At 43.2% G+C, this 27,834-nt stretch overlaps 1 protein-coding gene and 1 pseudogene across 2 annotated transcripts; both read left to right on the top strand.

Annotated features, from left to right (window-relative positions):
- Positions 1–10: 10 nt before the first annotated feature.
- On the top strand, positions 11–11,016 carry LOC129538401 (large ribosomal subunit protein eL15 pseudogene; annotated as a pseudogene).
- Positions 10,806–27,110, top strand: ANKRD40 (ankyrin repeat domain 40). 2 transcript variants are annotated; one of them, XM_055407559.2, is made up of 5 exons: positions 10,806–11,202; positions 17,123–17,271; positions 17,977–18,462; positions 23,949–24,130; positions 24,729–27,110. In XM_055407559.2, the coding sequence occupies exons 1-5, from the start codon at positions 11,069–11,071 to the stop codon at positions 24,873–24,875; spliced, it is 1,098 nt and encodes a 365-aa protein (XP_055263534.2). In that variant the 5' UTR covers positions 10,806–11,068; the 3' UTR covers positions 24,876–27,110. The 2 variants fall into 2 exon arrangements, with proteins under 2 accessions (XP_055263534.2, XP_055263535.2); XM_055407560.2 differs by having other exon boundaries at positions 11,064–11,202; positions 17,188–17,271.
- Positions 27,111–27,834: the final 724 nt, after the last annotated feature.

Raw genomic sequence — 27,834 nt, forward strand, 5'->3', positions numbered from 1 at the left:
CCTTCCCAGCATGCCGTTCGCGCGCGTGCGCCGGCGGGGACACGCCCAGACCTGGGAGTTGAGAGCGGGCCGCTTCCGCCGGCTAGGGGGCGGAGCCTGCCGAGGCCGGGACTCCGCCTCTGCACGTCGGCACCGCCCTATGCCGCGCCAAGGCTACTCGCGGCCGACGCCGCTGCTCTCCTTTGGGAGGTCGCGTTGCCCACTCTCTTTCACAGAAGTGGGAGCCTACGTCTTGAAGCTTCACCACCACCCTGAAATGGAGAAAAGCGTAGCGGGTAGCGTATCACTGATCTGACGCGGTGCTCTCTATGCCGTCTTCCAGTGGAGGAAACGGAAGATAGCACTCTTGTCGTATTCCGACTCCATTCTTCTAGCCTCTCTCAGCTTGTCGCTTCTTCTGCCTGGGTTAGTCCTCCCACTCCAACTCCCCAGATTAACAAGGCAGGAAGAGATAAGGCAGTTTCTACAAGGTCACGAGGAGTGTAGGGAGGAGTATGCCTCCCAGACCGGCATCTTCTTTTTAATTACTGATTCATTTACTGAACAAATATCTGAGTACTTACCATGTACCAGGTAAACTCCTGAAGCTAAGCTCCGAACCTTTCAGACATGGTATTTGCTCTCACAGACCTTGAGGATTAGAGAGTGAGACAGTCACTGTATAAATAAATAAATAAACATAAATTTTAGTATTAAGTACTTTTCCGTCTATGGGGTCACACAGAGTCGGACACGACTGAAGTGACTTAGCAGCAGCAGCAGCAGCAGCACCATTAAGAGTATGGACTCTAAAGACAGATCGTCTAGGTCGGTAATCCTAGCTCTGCCACTCTGCCTTCCTTTCTCAATCTGTAAAATTAGGATTTATAGTAATACCCCCCGACATAAGATGTTACTGTGAAAATAACATGTGAGACATGTAGAAGAGGCCTAACACATTTTAAGTTTAATCATTAGCTAGACAACAACAAAAATTATGATCATAATGGAGGGAAAATAGGGTTGTGTCAAAGAGTAACAGAGAGGACTGTCTGTGGAAATTACTTAAGACCTAAAAGATGATGGCTCTCCAGCCAAGCACTGTGGACAGAAAATAATCCAAGGCAGAAAGAGTAGTATATAACAAGGCCATTTCATTACATGAAGCAATGTTCATCATTATTTTAAGTAAACCTGAACCTGGCAGAATTCTCATTAAGTGTCCTGAAGATGCCAAACATTTGAGAGATGCTGCTTTAAAGGGATAGAGAAGGAACCAGCATAGGATGATGTGAAAGGAAAGCCAAAGATGTAAGAGGAAAGTCTGAAGAATATAGTCAGGGAAGATCAAAGAAAAATAGAGGAACTGTTTCAAGAAGGTGAAAGTGACCAACATTGTAGAAGTCTGCCACAGGTCTGGCATGAGAAGGCTAAAAATAATTCACTGGATCTGTAGCTGGAAGTCAGACTGAAATGGATCAAAGAATGAAGGGACAATGAGGGGGTAAAATGGCAGATGGACAACTTGTTTTAAGAAGGGAAACAGCAAGACAGGGTGAGAAGTGAAAGGAGGTATGAGTTAAAGAAGGCATTTTTAATATGGGAAATTAGAAGAACTGTACAAAAAAGATCTTCACGACCAAGATAATCACGATGGTGTGATCACTCACCTAGAGCCAGACTTCTTGGAATGTGAAGTCAAGTGCCTCCAATAAAATAAAAAAATAAATAAAAATAAAAAAAGAAGGCATCACTACGAACAAAGCTAGTGGAGGTGATGGAATTCCAGTTGAGCTATTTCAAATCCTGGAAGATGATGCTGTGAAAGTGCTGCACTCAATATGTCAGCAAATTTGGAAAACTCAGCAGTGGCCACAGGACTGGAAAAGGTCAGTTTTCATTCCAATTCCAAAGAAAGGCAATGCCAAAGAATGCTCAAACTACCGCGCAATTGCACTCATCTCACACGCTAGTAAAGTCATGCTCAAAATTCTCCAAGCCAGGCTTCAGCAATATGTGAACCGTGAACTTTCAGATGTTCAAGCTGGTTTTAGAAAAGGCAGAGGAACCAGAGATCAAATTGCCAACATCCGCTGGATCATCAAAAAAACCAGAGAGTTCCAGAAAAACATCTATTTCTGCTTTATTGACTATGCCAAAGCCTTGACTGTGTGGATCACAATAAACTGTGGAAAATTCTGAAAGAGATGGAAATACCAGACCACCTGACCTGCCTCTTGAGAAATCTGTATGCAGGTCAGGAAGCAACAGTTAGAGCTGGACATGGAACAAAAGACTGGTTCCAAATAGGAAAAGGAATACATCAAGGCTGTATATTGTCACCCTGTTTATTTAACTTATATGCAGAGTACATCATGAGGAACACTGGACTGGAAGAAGCACAAGCTGGAATCAAGATTTCCAGGAGAAATATCAATAACCTCAGACATGCAGATGACACCACCCTTAAGGCAGAAAGTGAAGAGGAACTAAAAAGCCTCTTTATGAAAGCGAAAGAGGAGAGTGAAAAAGTTGGCTTAAAGCTCAACATTCAGAAAACTAAGATCATGGCATCTGGTCCCATCACTTCATGGGAAATAGATGGGGAAACAGTGGAAACAGTGTCAGACTTTTTGGGGGGCTCCAAAATCACTACAGATGCTGATCACAGCCATGAAATTAAAAGACGCTTACTCCTTGGAAGGAAAGTTATGACCAACCTTGATGGCATATTGAAAACAGAGACATTACTTTGCCAACAAAGGTCCGTCTGGTCAAGGCTATGGTTTTTCCAGTGGTCATGTGTGGATGTGAGAGTTGGACTGTGAAAAAAGCTGATCACTGAAGAATTGATGCTTTTGAACTGTGGTGTTGGAGAAGACTCTTGAGAGTCCCTTGGACTGCAAGGAGATCCAACCAGTGCATTCTAAAGGAGATCAGTTCTGGGTGTTCATTGGAAGGACTGATGCTAAAGCTGAAACTCCAACACTTTGGCCACCTCATGCGAAGAGTTGACTCATTGGAAAAGATTCTGATGCTGGGAGGGATTGGGGGCAGGAGGAGAAGGGGATGACAGAGAATGAGATGGCTGGATGGCATCACTGACTTAATGGACATGAGTTTGAGTGAACTCCGGGAGTTGGTGATGGACAGGAAGGCCTGCATGCTGCAATTCATGGGGTCGCAAAGAGTCGGACATGACTGAGCGACTGAACTGAGACTATGTTTAGTGTTGGAGACTAATACTTTGGTCACCTGATGCAAAGAACTGAGTCACTGGAAAAGCCCCTGATGTTGGGAAAGATTGAAGGCAGGAGGAGAAGGGGATGACAAAGGAGATGAGATGGTTGGATGGCATCACCGACTCAATGGACATGAGTTTGGGCAAGCTACGGGAATTTGTGATGGACAGAGAAACCTGGCGTGCTGCAGTCCATGGGGTCCCAGAGAGTCTGACACGACTGAGCAACTGAACTGAACTGAGTGTTGGAGAAGGTAGAAGAGAAGAGAATAGCTAAATTTCCAAATTCTGAAGAAGGGAAGGTGATAGTGTAGGCTCCAGGGCATATTGGCCTTTCCTAGGATAAAAGGACTTTTTCTCCACTAAAACAACAGAAGAAAAAGATAGAAATCAGTTTGTAGATGTAGCAGTGCGATGAGGGGGTTTTCAGTTGATGGCTGCTGTTTTCTCAGTGAAGCATTTTGGAAGGTTCACCACTGCCACGACCACCAAAAAGGGGGAAAAAAGCATACATCTTGAACTACAAACAGGACTTATAAAACCTGAGTGCAGAGTTACAGCTTCTGCTCACTAAAAGTTTTTTTTTTTTTTTTGCCTGCATCACACAGCTTTCAGGATCTCAAGTTCCTGACCAAGGGTTTAATCTGGGCTCCACTCTGGCACCCAAAGTGTTAACCTAACCACTGAACTTCTAATTCCCTCATTCATTGCGCAAACTTCAATGGCACATGTGCATCATGCCAGAAACTGCATTAGTGGCCAAGAATATAGATAGATGTATAAGACCTGGTTGTCAGAGAGCTCCTGATCTATGGAAGACAAAAATGTAACAATAATTTCAAATGAAATAAAAGGAAAATATTGTCCTTTGGATCTCAGAGGCAAGAGCTCCCACCCTGTCTCATCCTAGGCAAGTCTTACTGTATAGCTTTGTTTTTTGTAGACTCTTAAGGGCAGCCACAGCTACAGTTCAGTGTGTATTACCACTGCTGATAACACATTCACTCATTTGCCTTTTTCATTAGTTCAACCAGTACCAGCATCAACTACTGGGCATCATAGATTCAGAGAAAAAAAGTTTTGTGTTTTTTTTTTTTGCCATACCCTGCAGCATGTGGAATCTTAGTTACTCAACCAGGGATACAACCCATGTCCCCTGAAATGGAAGCTCAGAGTCCTAACCACTGAGCAACCAGGGAATTCCCAAAAGTAGTCTTATGAACAAATCACAATGCCCAGTTTATACATAACCTTTATAGATTATATGAGTTGGTTATTTTCTCATGATGAAATGAAAAACAACCTTATCAGTCTGTGGTGTGCAGACCCCTTTCCATATATGTTGCTAATGAAAAGTGTAATGGAGTGAACTGTGTGCCCTACCACAAACACACACAAATTCATATGTTCAAATTCTCAGAGTCCACAAAAGGACCTCACAATGTGATTGCATTTGGAAACAGAGCCTTTAAAGAGGTAATAAAGTTAAAATAGGCCCCAATACAATCTGACTGGTATCCTTATAAGAGGAAATTTGGAAACACCAGGTTCAGTTCAGTTCAGTTCAGTCCCTCAGTCATGTCCGACTCTCCGCAACCCCGTGAATCACAGCACGCCAGTCCTCCCTGTCCATCACCAACTCCCGGAGTACACTCAAACCCATGTCCACAGAGTCGGTGATGCCATCCAGCTATCTCATTCTCCGTCGTCCCCTTCTCCTCCCGCCCCCAACCTTTCCCAGCATCAGAGTCTTTTCCAGTGAGTCAACCCGTCGCATGAGGTGGCCAAAGTATTGCAGTTTCAGCTTTAGCATCAGTCCCTCCAATGAACATCCAGGATTGATCTCCTTTAGAATGGACTGGTTGGATCTCCTTGCAGTATAAGGGACTCTCAAGAGTCTTCTCCAACACCACAGTTCAAAAGCATCGATTCTTCGGCGATCAGCCTTCTTCACAGTCCAACTCTCACATCCATACACACAAAGAGGAAAGGTCATGTGAGGGCATAGTGAGAAGGCAGCCATCTGTAAGCCAAGGAGAGAGGCTACAGGAGAAATCAACCTTGCTGACACTTTGATCCTGGACTTTTAGCCTCCAGAATTCTGAGAGGATAAATTTCTGTTCAGCACCCAAATCTCTGATACTTTGTTTTGACAGCTCTGGGGAACAAATATAGAAACAAAACCACAGTTACTAATGCTTCCCAGCCTTCTGTGTGGTCCTACGATGCCATCCTCCATTTGCTTTGCTGCCTCAATCTTTTTAAATGTAAACCTGGTTATGTCTCTTCCCTTCTCAAAATCCTTCAATGGGTCCCCAACTAAAATTTAAACACCAAGGTCATCCATGATCTTACCTGCTTCTCCAACTTTTTGCTACTGTTCCCTCACACCCTGCACACCGCTGCTTCCTACCACATCACATTACACTGCTCTAGACATGAAATGCTCTTTCCTCACCCCATAAATGCCTACCCATCTTTCTCAGGTCACACTCAAAGCATCACCAGCTCTGTAAAGCCAACCTGGAGTCTCATTCTCTGCCTGTCACACACAACTGATCATTTTCTTTGTGCTGCCATTCTACCTTGTACATTTTGGGGTTGGTCACATGATACTGCAATTATCAGTCTTTTTCTTTTAAATGAAAGTTTCTCCCTTTCCGTCTGGTGGCAGCCATCAGTTTATCTCAAAGGTAAGCCAAAATAGGCACTTACAGATATATCCAAGAGCTATGGAGGAAGAAGCAGTCCCATGTAATGCACTTTCTCCTCGCGGTGTGCTGCTGGTAGTACTGCCAGCTCTCTGCACCCCGCAGGACCCTCATCCTACCCGGCCTCATAAAGCATGCAGACTGGGACACAAGATCAAGCAAGCTTATATCACATATCAGATTCCTGTGAGCCACAAATGCCTAAGGGTGCCAGTTACAGCAAGCCTGATTATCATGGCTAAAGTTTACTGGAAGCCTTCATTCTATCATGGAGGAGTGAGCTGGATGCCACTGGATCTGAGAGTCCTGGATTCTTACTGGGTTGGTGAAGATTCTACAGACAGATTCTTTGAGGTTATCCTCGTTCCATAAAGCTACCAGAAGAAATCCTAACACCCAGTGGATCACCAAACCTGTTCAAAGCACAGGGAGTTACGAAGGCTGGCATCCACACGTTTAAAGAACCATGGCCTTGGAAAGGGTGACAAGTTTCACAGTACCACTGGTGCTTCTTGTTATGCAGCTTGGAGATGGCACAGAACACTCCAGCTCCACTGTTTCTGTTAACATAAGTAATGTTTGTGAAATTCTCAACGTGATAAACCAGGACATTCATGTCTAAAAAGTGTTTTTTAATTTGTCTGTGAAAACTGTGTCTATGGACTTCCCTGGTGGTCCAGTGGTTAAGAATCCACCTGCCAATGCAGGGGACTCAGGTTTGATCCCTGCTCCAAGAAGACTCCACATGCTGTGGGATAATTAAGCCCGTGTGCCACAGCTAGAAAGTAGCCCCTACTCACCACAACTAGAGAAAGTCCTCAAGCAGCAACGAAGACCCAGCACAGTCAAAAATAAATGACGTGTCTACAAATTATTTCATGAATGCATTGTCAAATTATGAAAGTTCAAGTACAATAATGTTTGAAGAACGATGCGTGCTCAGTGGCTTCAGTCACGTCTGACCCTTTGTGACGCTATGGACTGCAGCCCGCCAGGCTCCTCTGTTCATGGGATTTTCCAGGCAAGAAGAGTGGGTTGCCATGCCCTCCTCCAGGTGATCTTCCTGACCCAGGGATCAAACCTGCGTCTCCTGCATTGTAGGTGGATTCTTTACCGCTGAGCCACCAAGGAAGCTATAAGTGATGGTATATCTTGTTTCTAGTAAGAGAAATGCTTTTGTCTTTGCTTTATCTTTTTAGGAAGTTTATATGTCAGTGTCTAAACTGCTGTTTGGTACAACAGGTGTAGAATACATTCCATGGAAGAGGAGTGCAGACAATAGCCATGTAGATTTATTGATGCATGTGATGAGCCCTACAGCTTTATTGGAGTGATGCAGTGCCCATTATAGTATGGGTGCCATCCCTACCACTTCTCTCTCCACGGTCACCAGCAATCTCCTTGTGGTTAAATCTATTCACACTTTTTAGTCCTTTCTTTCTTGGCCTTTCCGCAGCATTTAATCCTGTGGATCATTCTCTTTTCTCCAAACCCTCTCATCCCTTTGCTTTTTTCCTACTATTCCGATTGCTCCTCTTCAGTCTCATTTGAGGATTTCTCCTTTTCTGTCCATCAATAAATATTGGGTGTTCTTTGGGTGTCTTTGGCTGTCTTCTCTTGACACTCAACATACTCTCTCGGGGCCATCAGTTCTGTTCCCATGACTTAAGTTAGCTGCTTTTGCTGATGACTACCAAGTCCAAATCACCAGCCCAGAACTCCTTCTGAAATATTATACCCATATACGTGACTGTTTACCGGGCTTATTGTTGTTACTAGGCATCTCCACTCAAATGAAAATCAGGAAAGAAAGCACAGGCTCTAGAATTGAACTTCTTGAGTTCACAGCCTCGCTATGTCACTAAACTACAGTACTGGGCAAGTTATTTACCTCTCTATGCTTCAGATAATAATGATGGTCCTAACTTATAAGATTGTTGTGAGAATTCTTAATAACTGAGACAATTCATGTACAGCATTTGCCATAGTGTCTGCTGCTGCTGCTGCTGCTAAGTCGCTTCAGTCGTGTCCGACTCTGTGTGACCCCATGGACGGCAGCCCACGAGGCTCCCCCGTCCCTGGGATTCTCCAGGCAAGAACACTGGAGTGGGTTGCCATTTCCTTCTCCAATGCATGAAAAGTGAAAAGGGAAAGTGAAGTCGCTCAGTCGTGTCCGACCTTTAGCGACCCCACGGACTGCAGCCTACCAGGCTCCTCCGTCCATGGGATTTTCCAACCATAGTGTCTAGCAGTGGGTAAATGTTGATAATGTTGATATCAGCAGTAATTAAATGTTTTCAGAAAGCTTGATTCAAAAATGAATTCATCAACCTACCCCAAACTTTCTCTTCATTCTTTGATCCAAATCTCAGTAAATGGCACTACTATCTGCCCAGCCAGAAACTTGGGTGTTATCTTGACCACCAGTTAACTGGTGACCACCAGTTATCCTCCTATTCTATCAGACGCTCTCTTCCTTGACTCAACCTTGTAATACACCACAGAGTATTTTCAACATCCAAACTTCACACATAGTCATTCAATTCGTTGAACAATCCTGCAAAGTAGGTGCTATTATTATCATCCCTATTTGCAGATGTAGAATTTGAGGCCCAGAAAGGTTAAGAAACTGATCCAAGATGATATGAGAGGCAAAACTGGCATACAAACCAAAGCATTCTGGTTATAATCTCCATACTCACAACCATTATGCTATATGCCATACGACTTCCAGTATATATAATGTTTATCACATCCTATTATTTGTCTTGTCTCCCTGGCTAGACTGCATGTTTTTTGAAATAAGGGACTCTGATTTCTCTGCAGCAGGATCTTCAGTGCCTAGAATAGTGCCTGGCAAAAAAATGCATGTCTCATACACCCAGGGAGTTAAGATAATTCCCTAGAGACAAGACAAAGTGTAGATGAATGGAAATGAATAACAAGGTTGCATTCAGTTATGGCCGGGGTAAAGGTTTTGTTTTCGGAGGAAGTTTTGTTTTTTTTTAATGTGAGAATAACAAGCAGAATACTGGAGTTAGAGATAAGTAGAGGTTGTTTAGGGTTTTCCAGGTGGTTCTAGTGGTAAAGATCCCACCTACCAATGCAGGAGATGGAAGAGACGTGGGTTTGATCCCTGGGTCGGGAAGATCTCCTGGAGGAGGGCATGGCAACCCATCCCAGTATTCTTGCCTGGAGAATCCCATGGACAGAGGACCCTGGTGGGTTACAGTGGATAGGGTTGCAAAGAGTCGGACACAACTGAAGTGACTTAGCATGCAGGCACCAGAGGTTTTTAAGAAAATATTTATGTTCATTAATTCAATAGTTATTGTAGGGCACATGGGTAATTTACCAAATAAATCCTTACAAAGAGAACTCACAGATTTTGATGTGCACTCACTACCAAGCTTTTTGAACTGCTATTTTTTAAAAAAAGAGGCCACTATCTACTCCCCTGTCACTTGAATTGCGCTGAAGGGCCCTATTCCAATACTACTATGCACATCAGTTTCAGATGGAGTACCATGCTGAGAATTAAAGTTTGTATTGGGGGACAAATGAAAATGTAACTTCAAGCAGAGTTCCAGTTCACTATAAGGTCAATGTAAGTACGCAGTCAGTTTATACTCAGCACCACCTGGTGTGCACTGTGTACTGTGTGAATGTCTGTAACATAATAAACAGATATGTTTTTCATAAAACAGTAGCAAGAAAAAAGGGCATCCCAGGTGGCTCATTGGTAAAGAATCCTGACTGCTAATGCAGGAGATGCATCCCCTGGAGTAGGAATGGCAACCCACTCCAGTATTCTTGCCTGGAAAATTCCATGGACAGGGAGTCTGGCCAGCTACAGTCCATGGGGTTGCTAAGTGACTGAGCTCGCAGGCACAGCAAGAAAAGTGCTTGCTGTGCAAACCCTGGGCTGCCCCAAGAGAGGGAAATGAAAACTCCATGCTTAAATTTGTCATTTCCTATTTTATCTCTTGTGTTCAGGCCTTCCTCCTCCCCACCCCAGGGTTACTCCTTAATCCTTCCAACCCCATCTGCAAGCTTCCATCCAGTGCCACATTGGAATATCTCGCCCAGGAGCCTGGGCTCAGCAAAACAATACTCTTCTTTTTCTCCTGCTGTGTAGTAAAGCAGTGCCAGCCCAGGCTCTGAGACTCATTAGATTGATTAGGCAGAGTCAGGAAGAATGCTGTTTATACTTGGACCACTTATCTCCCTAACTCCTGATATTAAAGGCTGGGATAACTTGAAAGCCTCTTTGGTGTTCTTCTTTTCTTTTTTCCTTACATGGCCTTCTCGAAGAGTAATTAATTATGATTTAAGAGCAGTAATGAATCACACTTTATAGACTCTGAGCACAATATAAATATTTTTCCTGAAAGCCGAATTAGAAGAAATCTCTAAAATGTGAATTGAAATAAATAATCGAACTGAATGGTCCCAAGCAGTGTCAAAAGAAAGAACCGTGTATTCTATTTCTGAAATAATGGGAATATAATAGTGGGATCGTTTTCAGCCCATTTCCCCACCCTGCTAGGGAAGAGTTGATTCAGATAAGGAAAAAGAGCCAAACTGGGGAAAAACAAAACCAATTATTACTATTATTTTTGTCTGTTTTCTTAAACCAATTATTTTTCATGCGTGGTAAACAGCCTGCTCCAGAGGATTAGGCTTTCCTGGCTCTCAAATATGCATTCTTCCCTTTCCTCGTGTCTGTCCTCCTCTCTGGAAGCTGCGGGGTGGGGAGGTCTAAAAATAGTTGGTGAATCACGGCAGATAATACTGTGCAGCAGTTACATAAACAACCAGCCCTCGCGCGCGCGGAGGGTAGGAACGGAAAATATCTGGGTCAGGGTTGTCACTCTGAATAGCTTCCCCCGGAGCCGGCCTGTGGGAGGCGCGGCCGGGAGGAGGCTTAGGCCCGCGGGCCGGGAGCAGCAGGGGCGCGGCGGGCCTGCAGCGAAGGGGGAACGGAGGCCCCCGGCTCGGCCCGGGCGGCGGCGCGAGCGGGGCAGCCGTGCCCCGCGCGGTGTCTCCATGGCGGGGAGTGGTCCGCGGCGGCGGCGGCGCTGACCGGCCAGGGCTGGGCGGGCGTGCCCTGGCAGGGGCCTGGGGCCAAGGAAAGATGAGCGCTCTCCTCGAGCAGAAGGAGCAGCAGGAGAGGCTGCGGGAGGCCGCGGCCTTGGGGGACATTCGGGAGGTGCAGAAACTGGTGGAGAGCGGGGTGGATGTGAACTCCCAAAATGAGGTCAACGGCTGGTAAGTGGGGAGCGGGGGAGGCCTAGGGTCAGAGCCTCCGGCCCGGGACGCGACCTCGGCCTAGCGCAGCCCCGGAAGCCCGCCAAGGCGTGGCCCGGCACCCAGAGCCAACGAGGTTGTGCGCTCTGGAGGCTAGCACTGGCTCCCATGCCTCGGAGAGTCTGCGGCGTGTCGTGCCCAAATCCCGGCCCACGTGGTCCTGCGCCGGCAGCGCCCACCCGAACCCTGGCGCCCCGTGCCCCGCCGACCCCACCCCACCCCCGTAACGTGTCCCGAAAGGTGCTGAGTACTCTCACCCTCTTTGGAGCTCACTCCAGTTCGAGTTTGGAATTTCTCTGAAGAACACATCTGTGCAGAACAGAAAGCATAAACAGTTGAGCAAACGTAGATCTTATAAACTAGCGCGATTTCTTTTCCCAAGACTAGGGAAAATAAATCACTTGTATTCCTAGTCTGCTTCTCTGTTGTCTTACTGCAGCAGTGATTTGCTGCTACCTACCTGTGGCAGGAAGACTCATTCATTAATCCTATATAATGTTTTGCTTTGTTTTCTTAAAACAGTTTCAAATATGAGACTTTATCCAAGACTTCAGATGCCTGCCAGTGATTTGAGTCCTTCCCAACTAAATAAGGAGTCACATTTTAAGTGCTGGTGGTCAATTTTTTGGTGTTAAGTTACTGAATGTGGTGTTATTCTGCTCTCTTCACATTTCAGTTTTTTTATTTGATCCAAGTAATGCTTAACCAGGCTATTTGCTAGCTGAGAATTAAAGTGAGTTTGCAAATGTTTTACTTTTTAAAGTGGAATCATACAGTTTAAAACTGAAGGGGACATTGGAGATAGGTTCAATCCCAGAGAATAACCTGCCCTAGGTCACACAACTATTAATAGCCAGGACCAGAATTACAGTTTCCTTACTTCCTCAGGAATCCATCTACCAACTTACCCCAAAGAAAACAGCCTAGGTAACTGTTCAGAAAGCCAGGAAACAGTAGAAACTTCTTTTTTTTTGTTTTATTTTGTTTAAGTGTTTACAAACTAGCTTGCTTTTCTGTGTGTGGTTTCTGTGTGTGCTTTTCTGTTGATGCGATTTCTAGCATTGCTGTGTGGTTCACAAGCTGTGAATCATTGTTTTGGCACTGGGAGGCAGTGTTGTGTGGAAGAACAAGCCTGGACTTTAGTGCTGGTTCTTCTCCATTCCTGCTTAGCAATATGACCTTGCCAGAGTCACTTCATTTTCTAGTTATTTCAGAAGAGTAGTGAGCATTTAAGGAAATGCAGCATAATATAAATAGGTAACATTTACTGAGCTTGCTCTGTAGTGCAAGGAAGGTTCCAAGTGTATTATTTATGTGTATCATCTCATTCACAGCTGCTCAGGGACAGAGAGCTATTGTTATTCTCTTGTTTTGCAGATAAGAAAACGGAATAAGTAGTTTCCCCAAGAATTTACAGTAACTAATGGAGCTGGGAATCAAACCCAGCATCTGCCTCCAAACCATGCTTTCTTTTTTTAAATTTATTTATTTTTAATTGAAGAAGAATTGCTTTACAATAGTGTTGACTTCTGCCATACATCAACATGAATCAGCCATTGATATACATATGTCCCCTCCCTCTTGACCCTCCTTCCTACCCCACACAATTTTCTTTTTCCTGGTCACACCTCGTGGCATGTGGGATCTTAATTTCTGACCAGGGATTGAACCCGTGCCCCCTGCAGTGGTAGTGTGGAGTCTTAGAAACCATACTTTCTTAACCACATAGTAGGTGCTCAGGAAAATATAAGATTGTTGAACTGTGAAGAGGCTTTCATAGATTTAACTGGGGGAAGATATCTAATAGGACTTCTGCACGTCCAGGGTTGAGCTCCTGGTCTCCTTCATACCCCTAACTGTCCCCAGCCTGCTCTGAGTCCTCATCTGAGCATCCGAGCTGCACTGGCTGGCCTGAATCTTTGGTGCACTCCTTACTTCTGTCTTTCTCTCACAACCCACATCCAGTCAAGCTGCTAATCCTGCCAGCTTCACTAGCAGTGATGGAGTTAGAATCTGACCGTTTCTCACTAGCTCTGCCACTGCACCTCTTTTGCAAAGCCACCATCTGTCAGCTGGGTTAATGCAGTAGCCTACTCATTAGTCCTATCCTATGTCTTTTCTCAGCACAGTAGCCAGAGGAATCCTGACTTAAAACATAGATCATTTAATTCTGCTTAAAACCCTTTAATGGCTCCAATCTCAAATGGAGGAAAAGTCCACAGGGTCCTACAGTTCAAATCCTTGTCCCTCAGTCCTCACTCTTTATTGCTAAGCCTCGTCTCTCGATTTACCCCCTTGCTTCCTTCATTCTCTCCCCGGGCTTTCTTGCTTTTCCTGAAAACACCAGGCTCTGGGGTGCAGTGGTTGAGAATCTGCCTGCCTGTGCAGGGGACAATCCCTGTTCTGGGAGGATCCCACATGCCATGGGGCAGCTAAGCCTGCGCACCGCAACTACTGAGTCTGAGCTCTGGAGCCCGTGAGCCACAACTACTAATCCCGCGTACCCCAACCACGGAAGCCAGCGCATTCTAGAGTGAGTGCTCTGCAACAAGAAAAGCCACCAGATGAGAAGCCCACGTAGCACAACTCGAGAGTGGCCCCTGCTCACTGCAACTAGAGAAAGCCCTTGTGAAGCAACCAAGACCCAGTGCAGCCAGAAATAAGTAAAACAAACAAAACACCAGGCGCAATGTTGATTCAAGGCCCTTGTGTTTTCTCTTCCCTTGATTTAAATGCCTTTTCTCCCTCACCTCCTTCAGGTCTTAGCTTAGATGTCCCCTGAATGAGTCTTTCCTTGGTCCTTAATTTAAAGCTGTACCTTGCCCCTCCACTGTCTCTGGCATTCCCTAATTCCTTTCCTTACTTTATTGTCCTTGTAACGCAATTGCTGTATACCATACTGTTTGTTTTTGCTTATTTGCTGACTGCCTCGGTTTCCTCATCGGTAAAGTAGGAGAATTTTTTTTTTTTGTCTGTTTATTTTTAAATTAATTTATTTTTGGCTTTGTTGGGTCTTTATTGCTGCACATGAGTTTTCTCTAGTTGCAACAAGCAGGGGCTACTCTCTGTAGACATGCAAGGCCTTCTCATTGCTGTGGCTTCTCTTATTTCAGAGCAGGGGCTCTAGAGCATGCTGGCCTCAGTATTTGTGGCGCTCAAGCTCAGTAGTTGCAGCTTTCAGGCTCTGGAGCACAAACTCAGAGGTTGCCACGCATGGGCTTAGATGCCCTGTAAAATGTGGAATCTTCCTGGACCAGGGATTGAACCGGGTTCCCTGCATTGGCAGGTGGATTCCCAACCACTAGATCACTGGAGAGTGTTGATGATAGTACTTAACTTGGGTTGTTTAGAGGACTAAATGAATTAATACATGTAAAGCTTTTAGAACAATGTCTAGTATGTAAAGTACTATATCTGTGTTACCTTTTTTTTTTTTTTTGGCTGCGCTGGGTTTTTGTTGCTTTATTTTTCGTTGGGATGTGAGGGCTTCTCATTGCAGTGAGTTCTCTTGCTGCAGAGCACAGGCTCAAGGGTTCATGGGTTTCGGTAGTTGTGGCTTTTAGGCTCTAGAGCATGGGCTCAGTAGTTGTGGCTCACAGACTTAGTTGCTCCAAGGCATGTGGAATCCTCCCAGAAACTAGGGACCAAATCCTAGTACCCCACATTGGCAGGAGGATTCTTATTCACTGCACCACCAGAGAAGTTTTTTTTTTTTAATTAAGCAGTGTGCTGGGTAATCGGATATAAAGGTTACCCTCAGAAAACATAGTCAGTAGCACAGAAAAGCAGAACGGTTACTGCTTTTAGTTCTTAGTTGCCCAGGAACCACAATTTTTGCACAATTGAAATTTATGCCTCTGGTCTGAAATGCTTACCAGCGCTGATAGGATGTCCATATTTCAGATTTCTGGTCTGAAATATCAGTGCTTCCCAGCATTGCTAGGATATTCTGACTGCAGATTTAAAACTTAAAGAGTTGACGTTCAGAGATCAAGCTCCCACGTCAGTTGTAATTCAGGTGTCATGCATACCCCTTGACTTTAAGAAACAAGTATAATAGCTCATGAAGAAGTTGAAAATACTGCCTGGCTATAGTGCCTGTGAATTATGGCTGCCTGGAGCCACCCAAATCTGGACTATAAATGATCACCCAGGGTACAGGGCTGTGGGGGGTGTGCTGTGTTGACTTAGCCCCATTTTACATGGTGATACTTTAACAGCTGGTTTGTCCCCAAATGTCTCAGATCCACTGGCAGAATATTACTTCCTTCACCCTCAAGTTTGTTGTGAACAAGTGATTTACTACTTACAAGTGAGCACTTTATTTCCAAAAAGAACATATTTTTCTCATCATGTTCTATTCATTTTTGAATGCTTATCATTATAATTATTCATTTTTCAAGTTTTCAAGACAGCCATACACAAACATACTCTTAGCTACAGTTTGCCCAGAATCAAGAATATACAGGATCCTTCTACTCTAAGCAGTGTCTGCTTGTCCCTGGTTCACTTATTCAGCAAATATCAGTTAAGTACCTGTATATTCAAGCAGATCCTTCCTTATCTTCATGGAGCTTATATCTTAGAAGTCCATATCAAGACTCTTATTTTCCCCAAATTGGAATTCTTTTTCTGATGAAGTACATTTTAAAGGCACCTGGATAATCTGGTTCTTTTTTTTGGTAATCTGATTCTAATGAATAATAGTTTCAAATATCACTCTGAAACATCAGTGGAGTTTGCTCCTAGCCAGCCAGACAAGCTGGCTTTCTGTAAGTCATAAATCTTGAGGTACCCAGGGCAAATCCACTTTTTCCTGGAACCAAATGTACTTTCTAGACAGTTATACTTCTCAAGTGGGTGACCTAATCCTCACTATTGAACATATGTTCTATCCTTTGCCATATTTATATTCGTCTAAAAGCTCTGAAGATATTTATCTCAGTTCAATTAGAGAGTTGGTGAATGAGGACATTTCAAAACAGGGAGAAAAAGTATTTTCCTTCCATGGGGATGAATTTAGTAGCTCTGTTAAGATGGAATTTTGGCCAGCACGCTAATCCTATTTCTGTGCAGTGTTAAAATAATAGCTCTTTTGGAGGGTGCATAATTTCTTCCTAAGTATACAATAGTAAACAATTAGCTTTACTTAAATGAATCTTAACACTTCAGAAGAGTTCTCAAAAGTTTTGGCCATTGATGTGTATTTTTCAGATGCTTTCGGAACTGAAAGTATGTGTAGTGCCTTGTATTTAAGCAAACGAGAATATGTTTGTAGCCTTCTGGAGAGAACTAGAGAAGTGGACTTTTAAAAATGGAAATCCTTTTGTGTATGTGTGAAGGAAAGAAAAGCAAAAAAGCAAAAGAGTAACTGAGATTGAGACAGGAATCTGCTGTAGTAATAATTTTAGTGGCAGAGCAAGCTGCAGATGAGACATGGTTAGTAGCCTGATAATAGTTAATCTTCAAGTGACATTTGATACACATGAAGCAAGTTTTGGTACTCTTAAAAGGAAGAGGGCCATGTAAAAGTATATTTTAAAGAGACTGGGACAATATAATGAGGGACACTGAGCAGTATCTTTAGAGTTATCTAGCCAGCCAGGCAGCCAGCCTTCTGGAAGCTGTTGTAATAAAGATCCTAGGATAAATGAGTTCTTTCCAAGGATCAGAAATGAAATTTAAAAATAAATTTTAAGCATATTAAATATTTCGATCATCTGCTTTCCAAAAAGAAAAGTTAAAATTACCAGTCTGATTTTCTAGTTCTAGCTGAACTCTTACAGGCTTGCATATATTTATTTACTGATGTGTAGAACTTGAAATCCCAGATCACCTCTCCACTTTTTAAATCACTGTTTTTTTCTTTTTGGGGGGATAGGACCTGTTTACATTGGGCGTGTAAACGCAATCATGGTCAGGTGGTCTCTTACTTACTAAAATCAGGAGCTGACAAAGAGATTCTTACCACAAAGGGAGAAATGCCTGTCCAATTAACATCAAGAAGAGAAATTAGGAAGATTATGGGAGGTGAGTCTTTTTGAGGTAACTTGATTTTGTCAAACTGAGACGTATGGTTATCATTGTATATATTCTTTAAAAATTTTTTTTTTTAAATTGGAGGATAATTGCTTTAAGATGTCGCGTTGGTTTCTACCAACAACAACATGAATCAGTCATAATTATATATATATATGTATCTAAATATGTATGTATATCCCCTGTATATATTCTTGATGCTAAACAGCCTGTCTGTTTCTAGAAACAAGATAGTCTTACTGTGCCAAGAAAATTATTCCATGCTGTTTCTGGAAAGGTAGACATGATAAAGTTTTGGGTGTTTTATCTGTAAACTTTAAGGAGATAAAACTGGTAACAAAAAACTTGCAGTAAACACTGACCAAAATATTTGTTGTATACCAAAGGACACTAGCTTTCACAGGAGACTCTTGGTAATTTCTTTTGTGTGAAATTTTTTTTTTAATGTGTTGTTTTTTTTTTTTTAATGTGGCCCACTTTTAAAGTCTTTATTGACTTTGTTACAGTATTGTTTCTGTTTTATGTTTTGGTTTTTTGGTAAGAGGCATGTGGGATCTTAACTCCCTGACCAGGGATCAAACCTGCACCCCTTGTATTGGGGAGGCACAGTCTTAACCACTGGACCATGAGGGAAGTCCCATTATTCGCTCATTTTTAAAGGACTATGTAAGTGTTCTTTGTTTTCATCTTTTTAAGTGGAAGATGATGATGGTGACAGCGATGACCACCCCCAGCTGAAGAAGGAGTCAGAACTGCCCTTTGTTCCCAACTATTTGGCCAACCCAGCCTTCCCTTTTATCTATACACCTGCATCAGAGGATTCAGCCCAGCTCCATAATGGGGGCCCCTCCACACCTCCTGCATCACCCCCTGCAGATGGCTCGCCTCCATTGCTGCCCCCTGGGGAACCTCCCCTGCTTGGGCCCTTTGCACGGGACCACACCTCTTTGGCACTGGTTCAGAACGGGGATGTGTCTGCCCCCTCTGCCATACTTAGAACACCAGAAAGCACAAAACCGGGTCCTGTTTGTCAGCCACCAGTGAGTCAGACTCGATCCCTGTTCTCTACTGTCCCGTCCAAGCCACCAGTGTCTCTGGAGCCTCAAAATGGGACATATGCAGGACCAGCGCCAGCATTCCAGCCATTTTTCTTCACTGGAGCATTTCCATTTAATATGCAAGGTAACCTCTCATCAGCAAGTAGCCTCTGAAAAGGGCAAAGTTGTCTAGGGGTCTAGTTCTTTACTTCCTATTTTTTTGAGGAGTGGGGATAGGATTTATCTATTTTGAGTATTGTTCAGTTGCTAAGTTGTGTCCTATTCTTTGCAACCCCATGGACTGCAGGGCTTCCGTGTCCTTCACCATCTCTTGGAGTTTGCTCAAACTCATGTCAACTGAGTTGGTGATGCCATCCAACCATCTCATCCTCTGTCACCCCTTCACCTGCCCTCATTCTTTCCCAGCATCAGGGTCTTTTCCAGTGAGTCAGCTCTTCACATCAGATGGCCAAAGTATTGGAGCTTCAGCTTCAGCATCAGTCCTTCCAGTAAATATTCAGGACTGATTTCCTTTAGGGTTTACTGGATTGATCTCCTTGCTGTCCAAGGGACTCTCAAGAATCTTCTCCAGCACCACAATTCCAAAGTATCAATTCTTCAGTGCTCAGCCTTCTTTAGGGTCCAACTGTCACATCATCACATGACTACTGGAAAAGTGATGTCTCTGCTTTTTAATATGCTATCTAGGTTGGTCATAGCTTTTCTTCCAAGGAGCAAGCATCTTTTAATTTCATGGCTGCAGTCACTGTCTGCAGTGATTTTGGAGCCCAAGAAAATAAAATTTGCCAGTTTCCTTTCTTCCCCATCTATTTGCCATGAAGTGATGGGACTGGATGCCATGATCTTTGTTTTTTGAATGTTGAGTTTTATTTTTTTTCTTTTTTTAAAAAAATTATTTGGCTGTTCTGGGCCTTAGATGTGGCATGCAGGATCTTTAGTTTTGGCTTCTGGGGTCAAGTTTCCTGACCAGGGATCAAATCCAGGCCCCCTGCACTGGGAGTTTGGAGTCCTAGCCAGTGGACCACCAGGGAAGTCCTGAACCTTGAGTTTTTTGTTTTTGTTTTTTTAATATTGAGTTTTAAGCCAGCTTTTTAACTCTCCTTTCACCTTCATCAAGAGCCTCTTTAGTTCCTCTTCCCTTTCTGCTATTAGGGTGGAATCATCTGCATATCTGAGATTATTGATATTTCTCCCGGCAATCTTGATTCCAGCTTGTGAGTCATCCAGCCCAGCATTTTGCATAATGTACTCTACATATAAGTTAAATAAGCAGGGTGACAATGTAGAGCCTTGACGTACTCCTTTCCCAATTTGGAACCAGTCCATTGGTCCATGACCGGTTCTATTGCTTCATCCTGCATACGGGTTTCTCAGGAGACAGGTAAGGTGGTCTTATATTCCTATCTCTTAAGAATTTTCCTGTTTATTGTGATTCACGCAGTCAAAGGCTTTAGTGTAGTCAGTGAAGTGGAAGTAGGTGTTTTTCTGGAATTCTCTTGCTTTTCCTGTGATCCAGTGGATGTTAGCAGTTTGATCTCTGGTTCCTCTGCCTTTTCTAAATCCAGCTTGTACATCTGGAAGTTCTCAATTCATGTACTGTTGAAGCGTAGCTTGAAGGATTTTGAGTATTACCTTGCTAGCATGTGAAATAAGCACAATTGTACAGTAGTTTGAATGTTCTTTGGCATTGGAATAAAAACTGACCTTTTCCAGTCCAGTGGCCACTGCTGAGTTTTCCAAATTTGCTGGCATACTGAGTGCATCACTTTCACAGCATCATCTTTTAGGATTTGAGATAGTTCAGCTGGAATTCCATCACCTTCCCTAGCTTTGTTAATAGTAATGTTCCTAAGGCTCACTTGACTTCGCGTTCCAGGATATCTGGCTCTAGGTGAGTGACCACACCATTGTGTTATCCAGGTTATTAAGATCTTTTTTCTACAATTCTTCTGTGTATTTTTGCCACCTCTTCTTAATCTCTTCTGCCTCTGTTAGGTCCTTACTGTTTCTGTCCTTTACTGTGCCCATCTTTGCATGACATGTTCCCTTGGTATCTCTGATTTTCTTAAGGAGATTTCTAGTCTTTCCCATTCTATTGTTTTCTTCTATTTCTTTGCATTATTCACTTAAGAAGGCTTTCTTATCTCTCCTTGTTATTTTTTGGAACTCTGCATTCAGTTGGGTGTATCTTTCCCTTTCTCCTTTGCTTTTCACTTCCCTTTTTTTAATCAGCTATTTTTAAGGCCTCCTCAGATAGCCACTTTGCCTTCTTGTGTTTCTTTTTCTTTGGGATGGTTTTGGTCACTGCCTCCTGTACAATGTTACCAACCACCATCCATAGTTCTTCGGGCATTCTGTCAGATCTAATCCCTTGAATCTGTTTGTCACCTCCACAGTGTATAAGAGATTTGAGTTAATTCATACCTGAATGCGGAGAAGGCAATGGCACCCCACTCCAGTACTCTTGCCTGGAAAATCCCATAGATGGAGGACCCTGGTAGGCTGCAGTCCATGGGGTTGCTAAGAGTTGGAAACGACTGAGCGACTTCACTTTCGCTTTTCACTTTCATGCATTGGAGAAGGAAATGTCAACCCATTGCAGTGTTCTTGCCTGGAGAATCCAGGGGATGAGGGAGCCTGGTGGGCTGCCGTTTATGGGGTCGCACGGAGTCAGACATGACTGAAGTGACTTAGCAGCAGCAGCAGCAGCATACCTGAATGCCCTAGTGGTTTTCCCTACTTAATTTAAGTCTGAATTTTGCAATAAGGAGCTCATGATCTGAGCCACAGTCAGCCCCAGGTCTCAGTTTTGCTGACTGTATAGAGCTTCTCCATCTTCGGCTGCAATTTTGAGTATAATTATAACCTTAAAGAAAAATTGCAAGACTAGTAAAAGGAACTCTCTTTGATGAGATTTACAAATTATTTTTTGCCCCTTTACCCAGAACTGTTTACGTGTTTTTTTCCCCTAAGAACAAGGATGTGTGCTCAGTTGAGTCTGATACTTTGTGACCCTAAGAACTGAGCCCACCAGACTCCTCTGTCCATAGGGTTTTCCAGGGAAGAATACTGGAGTGGGTTGCCGTTTCCTACTCCAGGGGATATTCTCGACCCAGGGATCAAACCTGTGTTTCCTTCATCTCCTGCCTTGGCAGGCAGATTCTTTACCAATGAGCCACTTGGGAAGCCCCAAGAACAAAGATAGTCTCTTACATAATCACAATACAACGATCAGATTTAGAAAATATAACCTTGATGTAATACTATTCTTTAATCCACAGTTTGTATTTAAATTTTATTAGCTGTTTAGCAAAGTCTTTTGTAGCTATTGTTACTCTCTCCACTCTTGTCTGCTGTGTTAGTATTAGCCTGTCATGTTGGAATAGTCTCCTATAATCTGGAGCATTTCCTCAACCTTTAACTATCCTTTTGGCCTTCAGATTTTTGAAGAGTCCAGGCCAGTTCTATTGTAGAGTATGCTTTCATTTTTTCTCTGCTCACTGGAAAAGACTCTGATGCTGGTAAAGGTTGGGGGCGGGAGGAGAAGGGGACGACGGAGAATGAGATGGCTGGATGGCATCACCGACTCTGTGGATATGAGTTTGAGTGTACTCTGGGAGTTGGTGATGGACAGGGAGGCCTGGCGTGCTGTGATTCATGGGGTCGCGGAGAGTCGGACACGACTGAGCGACTGAACTGAACTGAACTGAACTGAATGAGCAGTATTCTCCTATAAGGAAGGGCCTTCCCTTCTCTGCCATTTACAGCAGTAGAAAATGCATAGATTATTATTTATTAGATGATAATTCATTAGTATCCTTATTTTGATGTTCAAATTATGCCAGACTGATCCAGAGGCTCCCTTAGAGCTAGTTCTTGTGTCTCTTGGACATCTTCATTATTCTTAGCTCATTTCCTTACTTTGTGGTGGAGCAAGATGTTTCAGGCTCCTTAATGCAACTTCCCTGCCCTAGCCTTGGAATCAGGCATTTCTCCAAGAAGCCCTGGTTTCTCTTGGTGTAGAATGGTATTCAGAAACCAGAATGTGAACACCTGATGTGCTCATTGCTACTAGTGTATCATTTCTTCTAAGCTTATTCAGAGGACAGAATTAGAAAAGAAAGAAAAAAGCAAGCAAACAATAAAGAACAATTGAATAATGAAAGTTTCACCAGGAATATTTCTTTATAAACTAAACATTTATGTACATAGTAACATAACTTCAGAGCATTCTGAGTTCTCATTTAATTGTTACAACAGACTCCTAAAAAGAGCATCATTTTGTACATTTTATTTTTATTTACTTATTTTGGCTGTGCCGCATGACTTGTGGGATCTTAGTTTCCCAACCAAGGGTTGGCCCTAGGCCTTGGCAGTGAGAGCAACGAGTCCTAACCACTGGGCCACCAGAGAATTCCCATTAGTACATTTTAGAAATGGAGAGAGTTAGACACAAAGAGATAGGTAATTTGTCCAGAGTCACACATCTAGTACAGGATAGATGAGGGATATACCCATTCATACCACAGTCATTCAAGGTTCAAAAGGTCCCAAAAAGGAGAGTTGAAAGCAGCTCCCACAATTTATGACAAAAGCAACAAACTCTCCATTGGTATTTTAGATGAAAAGTAGAAAATGAACATATACTTCCTGGATATCAAGCTGCACGCTAGCCTGAGAGGATTAGTGAAGTTAAAAGGCAAGCAAACAAACACATATTTTTCTGTTTTCTATATTGCTATATCTATTTATAATTTAAAATATTAAAAACTCTATGTTAATACCTCCAATTCTAGTCAGACACCATAGGGTATAGTCTAGAATTACCTTTCTTTTTCCGTATAAGTAACTCCCTTCTTTCTCTAGGTGCTGATAACAGTGGCCCAGGGATGCCATATAAAGAGCAAAGCGGAAGTACCAAAGCACATGTGTGCTTAGCTTGAGCCTTCTTTGCAGCCAGCCTCAGAATTTAGCCTCAGCCTCTGTTTAGATCCCAGACCCACAAATAGTGGTCTTTGTTTACTCCCAAAGCCAAGATTCTTCCCTTATTAAAGCAAGGCATTTAAATCATAGTTAGACTTTATTTTATTAGTAGCTTATCTTTTTGCTCTTGCGCTGTGTTTATTGCAAGGATTTTCACATCTCATAATATCTTTAGATCCACAATTATTATATCTTTGTAGAGTAACTCTTGTATCATACTTTTTCCATGCCACCTTTTCTCTTCTCTTCCCTGTACCCTGCTTATGTGTAGTTTGATACCCAAACCAATTCTCAGGCCTTTACCTGCTTAGCTCCATTAGCAGAAGTAAATCATCCTCTGTACAGTTGGGACGGTTGTCCACTATCTCCTTCTGCTCCATAAAGTAAAAGTTCGTTATTATGAACCACAGTGTTAGATATAGGGAGGACAGTGCAGGCAGCTGCACCAGCGGAGCCAGAATTGAGCCTGAGCAAACTGCACTGATGCCTGCTTGGTTTTCTTGTTGGGTGGCATAGGTCTTCAGCACGGGGCATGATTAACAGTAACCATCTTCTGGAAAGATCTTAAAGAGCATCAGCTAACTATGCCAGAATGCTTCCTTAACATTTCTTCTCCTTTTTCTCTAGAGCTGGTACTCAAGGTGAGGATTCAGAACCCATCTCTTAGAGAAAATGATTTCATTGAAATTGAACTGGACCGACAGGAGCTCACCTACCAAGAGCTGCTCCGAGTGAGTTGCTGTGAGCTGGGTGTTAATCCTGATCAAGTGGAGAAGATCAGAAAGTTACCCAATACTCTGGTAAGAAAGGTAAGAAAGGTCTGTTACGTGGTTGATTTTTCCATTTGGAAAATATGTACCTTCCTTTTTGGGTATGTGAGTCAGAGTTAAAGAAATGAGAAAAGAATAGAAAAAGAGCCAAGGGTGGTCTTCCACTGACCTTTGTTTCCTCTACTGGGCCTATAGAGATAACTGGCATTTATAAAAGTTGTAGGATACCAGAGAGAATGTTCTGAATTACCATTCACATGTACCTGTTTTTAGTCATTTCTCTGTAGTGATCTGTAAGGATTACCTTAGTGTACTATCAGGTGTGCCTTGTGTTTTATAACATAAGAGCCAGGCTGAATTACAGGGCACATCTCTATAGGTACATGTGTGATCCTCCCAACATCTCTGGGTCCCTGAATGCCAGGCTTCTGGCTTCTCAGGCAGAGACACCCCTGCACTGCTCTTCTTCATGCTGTGCTCATCTTGGAGCAACAACTGCTGTTGACGGCTTCTACATTTTAACCCAGTTCATGCTCCTGGGGATTCTCTTACACTGTCACCGGTTTCAACACTTAGAACACCAGAACCACAGAGACCAGTGGCTCCTCTCAATGTCTTTAACCTGTTTTTGTTTCAGGACAAAGATGTCGCTCGACTCCAAGATTTTCAAGAGCTGGAACTGGTTTTAATGATAAGTGAAAATAATTTTCTGTTCAGAAATGCTGCATCCACACTGACTGAAAGGCCTTGCTACAATAGGAGAGCTTCAAAACTGACTTACTAACGCAGCAGGAACTTTTATTACTGAGTATTGTGACAGTGTGCATCACCTCTGGGCCAAGGACAAGCCATTGATCTAAATGCCTTGGATGCCCAAGGAGGGCCCCTGATGCCACTTCGTAGTATACACTAACATCGTTCTGCCAAGGTAGGAAGCCCCTGACCCCCAAGCAGCGGTGCCACTCTTCCGAGCCTCTTGGTGCACAATAAACCTATTGCTTGAAGCCGTGGACAGCTGAGCAGTGGCCTGGAGAGGCAGAAGCTGACGGTTCTGTAGCCAGTGTGTTTTCCGTGTATGTGAGAGAGTTGTCTAAGCAGAAGCTGAGAGCGGAGCCTGTTTCCACCCTGTGACAGTGCGCCTGGAGGGCTGGGACGCGCGTCTCCGAGTCGCGTGGTCACAGCGCACCTGAAACATGCGCTGACTAGAGAGCAAAGCGGGAAAGCACCGGTACTGGACGCAGGAGTTTTGGTGTGACTTGTGGCTGTGAGGTTTCACATAACATATTTATAAATGTTACTCAGGTTAAAAGTATTTAAGAATACAGTTACCTAATGTAAATGACGCTGTTAACCAAAAGAGCTTCCCCTCCCCCCACCTTTTCCATTGCAAGCACTCATGAGTTTCCTTCTCCAGCCATTGCTTGTAGTCATCTCTGCATTAACTCCCCTATGTGGTCACTAGAGGGCTCTCTGACGCTTTCTAAAAGAGCAACGGCTATTTTTCTTCTTTTAAACTGAAGCAATTCTGTCTTCCTGTTTCTGTTTAATTTCACTGAAAGAGACGAGCACAAACATTGCTGGTCCATGTTCTCCACTTTCATTTTCCACTAGAAATGAAAAGCAATTTTCCAGACAGAATCTGTTGCTATTTTAAAGGTTATTGTGGGAAACTGAACTAAAGGAGTTAGCATCTTTATTTTTGTATCAAAGATAAAGATTATTTTGAAATTATTAAGATTTTTACACAACTCTGAAATCTGTTGCTTTTGTAAACAAGTTGTTTAATCTTAGGGATCCCCCACAACCACCACTAAACTACTTAACAAAGTCAATGTGAGTCTACCAGGCTTTGTTCTGGAAACAAACACCTGATTAAACTCTTGAGCATGGCATAAGAATTTTTGTAAAGAATGCATTTAAGGGTTCTTTTCCTTCCCTTCACTGTCATTAATGTTAAAAAGAAAAGGTACTGTCTTGTTGAACTAAATAGCTTAACTTTAGAGATAAGAATGAGCACACTTAGACAAACAGGAGAGCAGGGTTTTGAAGCCAGCTGTTGAAGAGCATCCCTGCTGTCTTAAGAAGCTTTCTCCCCACAGTGCCTATAGTTTCCAAAGAAACTTAACTTCCTAACTGGGTTAATTTTATTGGAACACTGCGATTGAGAGAGAAGGTGCAGAAGATGTCAGTGGAAGAGAGTGCTGTGCTAAGAGAATGGCCTCCTGCTGCTGCCTAAATGCTGAGCTGAGGTTGAGGTGTTTTCAAGGCCGACTCTGTGACACGGAGTCATTGTCTTCAGTGACTTAATTGTAACGCACTAATTACTGATGGTGAGTTACTCTGTGCAGTGTTTGTCTAGCAGAGTAAAGGTGACTTACTACTCCCTTTCTCTGAAATACTTTAAAGAAGAAACTTCCCTTGTGTTTCAACCAGGCAGAAGCTAGACATACTAACCTTTTTTTCCCCTTTCCCTTTGAAAAAAGTTACACTTTACTGATACAATTAAGGCTGGTTTTATCTTGGAACAAATAAATTCAGTATTAATTCACGTGTCTAAATCACTGGGGTTAGTACTCTTCCAGCCATCCAGATCAATTAGAGATTCTCAGAAGCAGTGGAGGTCCCTGGCTGGGAGGTGGCCTGCAGAGGCGTAGCTCCAGGGCATATCCTGGGCTTAGAAAGGGAGGCTGAGGAAGTCACAAGTGAGGGATGGGCCCTGCACTGCATCTTTCTTATAATGTCCTCAGTGGTCAACTGACTCTTGAGTGTGGCAGGGGAATTAGACTGCACAGTTGCTGGTAGGTGAGTTTAAAGTCTTAATCTATGCATTCAGAGAAATATTTTTATATGTTTTGTGTAATTTATAACAAGGATTTTTTTTTAGCTTTGTTAATTGTGAATTTGCCCCGCCTCCTCTACTGCATATTTAAAGCATGTGTTCACACTGTGTGTAAATATTCACTTTGTGCACTGCTGACTGTTCAAGCATAACAAGTATTATTAAATATTAACTGACTAAGCCCCTATTCTTTAACTTTGTCCTACTAAACAGCTCTGTACTTCTAATCATAGAGGGTTCAAATTGTTGAACAGTTTCAGGGACAAAACCCTCTGGCGGAAAAACAGAAGGAACTGGTCCCCACCCGAGCCTCCTCCATCCTACTGCATGGTGGCGCTTAAGTCAGACAGATATTTTGTGCGGTGTCTTTCCTCTTAAGTTCACAGCAGTCAGCTTCATTTCCCCAGAGTAGGTGAGCCCGCTAGATGGAGGCCATCCTCTATTAACCACAGTTTTTTATTATCCTGTTTACTTTATACAGCTGAGTCTCTCCTTTGGGCTGTCAGCACCTGTCAGGGTCTCAATGAGCTCAGAGGCAAACTTCCAGGACAGGAGAGGAAATACAGCCTTACACTTTCAGATCTTTAGCTGAGAATGATGCCGAATGAATCTGCATTTCTGTTGGTCTGGGGCAGCTAGAGCCTCACAAAGCATACGTCATGCCAAATTGGCCTGATAAATCAGGAAGCATAGCAAAGACCTTTTCTTAGCTCCAAGGAGAAGCAGAATAATTTGGGCCTTGGTGCTTTTATACTTGCTTTATCACAAGGATGGAAGTCTTCCTCTGTATACTCATAAACATCCTGGGCAGAAACGGCCAGCCCCAAAAATGTGATTAACCTTTAACAAATAGTCCTGCAGCACAGGCTGGCCCAACACATATAGAAAAATCAGATTAAAGGAG

The sequence above is a fragment of the Moschus berezovskii genome, chromosome 20, assembly GCF_049115385.1.
Source record: "Moschus berezovskii isolate FMDL1 chromosome 20, NW_MosBer_1.0, whole genome shotgun sequence".
Lineage (NCBI taxonomy): Eukaryota > Metazoa > Chordata > Mammalia > Artiodactyla > Moschidae > Moschus > Moschus berezovskii.